This window comes from Stegastes partitus, unplaced genomic scaffold, assembly GCF_000690725.1.
Source record: "Stegastes partitus isolate 25-593 unplaced genomic scaffold, Stegastes_partitus-1.0.2 Scaffold1569, whole genome shotgun sequence".
NCBI lineage: Eukaryota > Metazoa > Chordata > Actinopteri > Pomacentridae > Stegastes > Stegastes partitus.
Window position 1 is genome coordinate 168765 of NW_007579300.1, and position 5878 is coordinate 174642.

At 41.9% G+C, this 5878-nt stretch overlaps 1 protein-coding gene across 1 annotated transcript in view; it reads left to right on the plus strand.

Moving 5' to 3' along the window:
• LOC103371350 (dipeptidyl aminopeptidase-like protein 6) overlaps positions 1 to 5878 on the plus strand; it is a gene marked incomplete at its 3' end in the record, with an annotated part of 127572 nt that overhangs the window by 120234 nt on the left and 1460 nt on the right. The window contains exons 9-10 of the mRNA XM_008300647.1: positions 2945 to 3099; positions 3282 to 3379. Coding sequence (XP_008298869.1) covers positions 2945 to 3099; positions 3282 to 3379 — 253 coding nt within the window. The remainder of the gene's footprint in view (positions 1 to 2944; positions 3100 to 3281; positions 3380 to 5878) is intronic.

Here is a 5878-nt window from a genome sequence, read left to right on the forward strand (position 1 = left end):
TGATTAATCTCCCAGAATGACATCTGGAACAGAACCTGGTTGCTGTGATTGGATTTACAACAAGTAAACCGAGCTTTGTGTGTAAAATCAATAGTGTTGCGACTGCTTATCACAACAAACTGACAGAAAAAAGTCAAATCAAACATCTGAATTCAGGTTTTGCAATTGCAGAAACATTGTCTGTGCCTTAATCCTGCTGTACTGTTCTCCTTCTCCTCTGCTTTCTTAATATAGAGCTGCAGAAACAATGCACTACAATGACTTTTTTTTTTTTCTCCCAGCAACAAAACTGTAAATGAGGTTTTTTTTTTTTTTTTTGGAACACCAGCAGAATCTCACCTCTCTGCCACGTGCTTCTCTGTTCGTGATTAATTATCACTTGCACTGTATCGCCATCAGTCAGCACTGTGAGAACTCTTTTATATTTATAGTCAAACCTGTTTCTGACACGTTCTTGTGCCTGAAAAACTCCAACGTCACGTCGTGTAGCTGATTTGTTTGTCGGTGAACCAAAAGTTGTATCTCATATAAAGTCAGATGCGATTCCTTCGGATAAATCACACGTTTCTACATCATTGAACAGGCTGTTATTTATCCAGGACAGCCACACCGAGACTTAGTTTTGTGTCATTTGATCGGCAGAGGGTTGGATGTTACTCCTGACTATAAATATCCCAAAACATAGAATCAGTGGCCTAAAAGTCTGCATCAGACACTCAGAACAAAACCTGCATCACTTCCTGAGCTGCTGCTGCTGCTGCTTTAGCATGTGTCACCGCTGCCCTCTGTTGGAAGCAGACGGTTATCTTCTCTAAAGGAGCATTAAACTTGATCACTGTCTAAATGCACCAGAATACGACTAATGTATCCGTGTGCGTGATGTTGCATTCTATTAATAGTAAAAAAATAATGCCACCTGGAATATTTAATTTTCCTTCTCTCGTTAGTCACTTTGCCTAAATCTGTCACCTTGCACTCATTATTTCTCATCGGCCACTTGACTCAGGCTATCTCATGCATTAATAATGCCCTGTGCTCGGTGAATAATGTAGTCTACGCAGCAGGATGGAGAACACAGGGAGAGGAGACGAGCCTCCGACAGCTCACCTTGGTCATCATCACAATGAGGCGGCTGTGAAAAGAAAAGAAAAAAAAAAAGGAGATCTCATTACTTAAGAAAGAAAATGAGAGTTGGCTCATTAAAAGTGGTTTCGGTTTTCTCTCCCCCTCTTTTGTCCTCTCGTTCTCTTTTGTTACCGCGCACATATCAGGACACTTCTAGAAACATTTCTCCTTGACTAGTCAAGGTGACTGGGCGTCCCCAGCCGAGCGGATCCGACAGCCCGGCGGTTCCACTCCACATGGAAAGCTTTTTAAAGCTGCCTCTGGTGGAGTCAGCAGGCAGCGGCGGTGGGAGCGGCCGTGCGGGAAATCGTTTTTTTTTTTTTTATTATTATTTTACTTTTTTTTTTTTTCCTTCCTCCCTCCATCGTTTGCAAATGCACTTTAATGTGTTGTTGCAGCGCTGCTCTGCTCATCATCAAACAGCGAGATCCAATCTTTCCCCGCTGAGCTCTGCCTGCGGGGTGCAAGTGGCCACGCCAGGCACCTGGACTAAATGCTACCATTAGCTCTCATGTCTCTGGCATAAAGATGTCTGGCGTTTTAATTAGTCAAACAGCGTCCGGCCGTCAAAACATACAAGCGAAACTACTTTTTTTTTCCAGAGCTGCATCAGAGAACAAATGCACATACGCATCTACGCCGAGACCTGTTTGACAAATGATGCCGCATATCAAGCAATTCCGCCAAGCGTGCACGGTTAATGAAAATGCTAATTGGTAGTTGATGTCTGTTAATTCCCCGCAGCCAGCACCCAGTCGCACAGATAAACAGCATTAATGAAATTTTAATTGCAAAAGTTGATATAAATGTGGCTGGTGGCGGCCCTGCAACAATAAGTCCAACAGTTTGCGTCGTAGCCGCAGACTTAATAATGAAGTCGGATTGTCAAGGCCGTGCTTTATGCTGTCAAGAAAAAGTTCCCTCGGCTTGCGTTTATTTGCATAATTCCTTAATGAGTCGCCGCGTGTTGACGGAGGCGTTTGTGGGTGTCGCTGCAGAGATGAAGGACCCAGACTGAACTCGTCCCCCCTATTATTTTCAAGCTGTCTGTTGAGCAGGAGTGTGTGTGTGTGTGTGATTGCTGCATTATTCCACACACCTGCATGAGGAGGGACTCGAGGGACCCCTGTAGGTCACGAGTCTGAAGCGAGTTTTTCTGGAAACGGTGCGGCACACGTGCACAGTCAGTAACGACCTGAAAACTAAAGTTTGCTGGTGAGAAGTTTCTGTTTGGCTCGTTTCTAGGAAATGCAGCTGTCAGTAGGCTGTACTGATTAAAAGCCGCTCTGATTAATGACCTCAAAAGTTGTGTGTTTTTTTGTGTGTGCAGGTTTAAAAGAGGGTCCAAATCTAGCCAACAGGTCAGACAGTTGTTCTTTGTTCCTGACGGGCAGCTGCACTTTGTGCCAGTTTGCCCAGATGAGAGGAGGGTTCCTGCCCTTTAGAGGAGAGTTTTATTATTATTCACTTGTGTTCTTTGGTTTTTCACTCGCTTGTAATCAAAAAACTGCTCAGCTTTACATCCACGACTCCCCTGCGATGTCCAATAGGAGATAACATTCATGCATGAGCGATTAAACGAGTAAAAAAGAAAAGCGAAGCACAAAGAGCAGCGCTAATGATAATGAGCGCATTATGCATTTTAAAATCTATTTTTCCCACAACGCCCGTTCATTTCTAACCCTGACAAGCAACAACAGTGTGATGCTGTTGGCCTGCAGCCATGTAATTAACTGGTGTTTTTGCAGTTTGTGGTTTTTTTTTTGTTTTTTTCTCACCGTTATTATGATTGATGGTCATTTTGCTCCGACTCTTCCAGAGGAGATTTTCCAGTCCCATGTCGCCCATTGGTGGTCTCCAGATGGCGCCAGGTTGGCTTATGCCACCATCAACGACACCCTGGTGCCCAGGATGGAGCTGCCCATGTTCACAGGGACGCCGTACCCGATGGGGAAGGACTACCACTACCCGAAGGTACGCGCTTTACTTCTATACAGCATTTACTAATAGGCTTAGTTGTATTTCACAAAATCAGCAATTTCTGACCTACAAAACGTGTTAATCGCATTTCTCAGATGTTATGTGTTTTATTGTTGATATATGTTTATATATTGTTCACTAAGCTCAGTTCTTCACCTGTTTCTTGTCTTTTTCAGGCTGGTGAGGAAAACCCAGTCATCACTCTGTATGTCGTGAACCTCAACGGTCCGCTACACACCATCGAGATGAGGAGACCTGATGATCCCAGAATAGGGTGAGTCGCACAAAAACTTAGAGTTAAGAGCTCGACTGATGCTGGACTTTTGGGGCCAATGTTGTCATCAATGTTAAATCCAACAGTTGTGAACAAAAGTCTACATATGCTTGTAAAGACCATGTGTGTCATGTGAGTCTTCAGTTTTTCAGTGACTCCTGTAACTCTGAAAAAATCAATCATGCATTTTTGTTCCTTCCTAGATTTATTACAGGTCTTCTGGACAAAATCTGCTGGTTCAAAATATGCATACAGCAACTTGACTTATCAGTTTTGGTGAAATCTGTGTTAATTAAATGTTTTTCGGGGCCTCTTAACTTCTTGTGAGTGATTACAGTTGACTACAGCTGCTGACTCCTCTGATCCAACTTCATTAGGACCCATTTCAACACTCATTAGACTCAGGCAATAGCACTACTGTAGGAAAGTCGAAGGAGCTCAACAAAGATCTAAAAAAGAAAATTAATGACTTGAGCAGGTCAAGAAAGTCACTTGGAGCCACTTCAATGCAGCTCCAGATCTGAAAGTCATCTGTGCAAACCATTGTGAATGGTACGGTTGTGTCACTCCTACAATCAGGAGGAAGACACAAATTATCACCTGAGAGACGATTGGTCAGGATGGGCAAGAGTTGACCAAGAATCATCTAAAAGCAGGTCTTTCCAGAACAGCAAAAGAACCAAACCGCATGATTGTTTTTTTTGTGAGACAGACACATATGTTTCTATGATTTACAAAGTAAACTAAGAGTTAAAGGAGTCATTGGAAAGTCAGGACTTCCATCATATACATGGTTTTTACAGGTGTGTGTAAACTTTTGTTCACAATTGAATGTATATATATTTTCTAGTCATTTATTTCACAAAGTAATAACCAACTTACCATGAAGGCACCACTTGACTCTGTACCGCCGTCTGTGATACGTACTCTGCTACATGTGCTGCAGACGGTGCTGAGAATGTTGTGAAGGATGGAATCAGAGATGCTCTGCTGGAGAAACTGTGTCATGAAGCCATTTCTAAATAACTTCAAGCATCTTTTTCTGCATTAGTCCAATAAAGGCCAGCTGATACATTTGACACATCAAAGATTTGAGCTAGATGTGAAAAAATAATTTTCTCACACGTCACCACACTTTCATGCAAAAACAGTTTCAAGATGTTGGAGGGTTTTCTTGCGTGCGCTGCCCGTTTAAATGGCTGTGAAGAGGTCGTTCCTTCTCTTTGAGCTCCTTCTTGGTGGATCTGTTATTGTGCTTCGGATCATTATCTTGTTGAAAGATCCACTCTCGGTTCAACTTCCGAGCAGATGTCCTCGCATTATCTTCAAGCACTCTCTGATACGACGCAGAACTCGTAGCGGACTCGAGTACTGCCAGCTGACTTCATATTAGGTGCTTCTTCATCCACTGCTAGATAGTTGAACCTTGAACAACGCTGCGTCATGTGGAAAATCTTCATCTGCAAAGAAACTGCTGAATGAATTTATTGGAGTACAAATATAAAATGGACAGTTAAGTACTAAACAATTACACTGAAGTGCAGTACTTAAGTAAATGTACTCGTACGCAGTCCCTGAGGCAGCGGAGTAGCTTAAACAACACATTTCCACCACTGTGCTTCGCAGTCGCTACGAGGTTCTTCTCCTGTAAAGCTGCCAAACACATCAACCATCACTGTGGCCAAACAGCTCCATGTTTGATCAGTGTGTCCAGAGCGCTTGGTGCCAAAAGGCTCGCTCTTTGCCTGTTTGCTCGCTGGCAAACTGTAGTTTTGCTCCAATGTTCTTTTTGGACAGCAAAGAGCTTTTTTTTTTAAAATCTGGCACGCCTCCCATGCTGCTGAAATTTGTGCAGTTGCTATATGATTGCAGCACTTTGACACCAGCAGTTGCAAAAAGTTACACACAGAGCTGTAATGAAATTCTGTGGGTCTTGGAGAACTTTCTTTTTTGCATAGATGCTCCGCTTTTGGGCTAAAGCAGGAGCTTGTAGATGACTTTCGATACAGATTATTGATTTTGCATCTGAAGTCATCTAAAGGCCTTCAAGACTTCTTCAGATCTCTGCAAAGTGATTCTTGATGTTCTTGTTTAAATGAGACCTGTCGCTTCCAGAGGGGGTTCTAGTCATTAGTACCTAATTGTGATGCTACTTTTTTTTTTTTTTTAATGTATTTGATGATATTTCCATGGGCAAAATCTGTTTCTTTAGATTATTAAAACATAAAAATGACTAGACAATGCCAGTTTGTATGTGTCATGAGTCAGCTTTTAGTAATATTTACAGTTTTCAAAAGAATATATGTTTGATTGTTCAAATACACACAAAAAACTTTAAATTTTTCACATTAATTTACATATTTTGCTCATATTCATCAATTTTCTTGTGTGTGATGGAGTGTGAGTGTTGCTATATATTCATTTTCTCATGCTAATTAGGTTTATATGCGGTGCTTAACAAATGTATTCGATAGATAGATAGATAGATAGATAGATAGA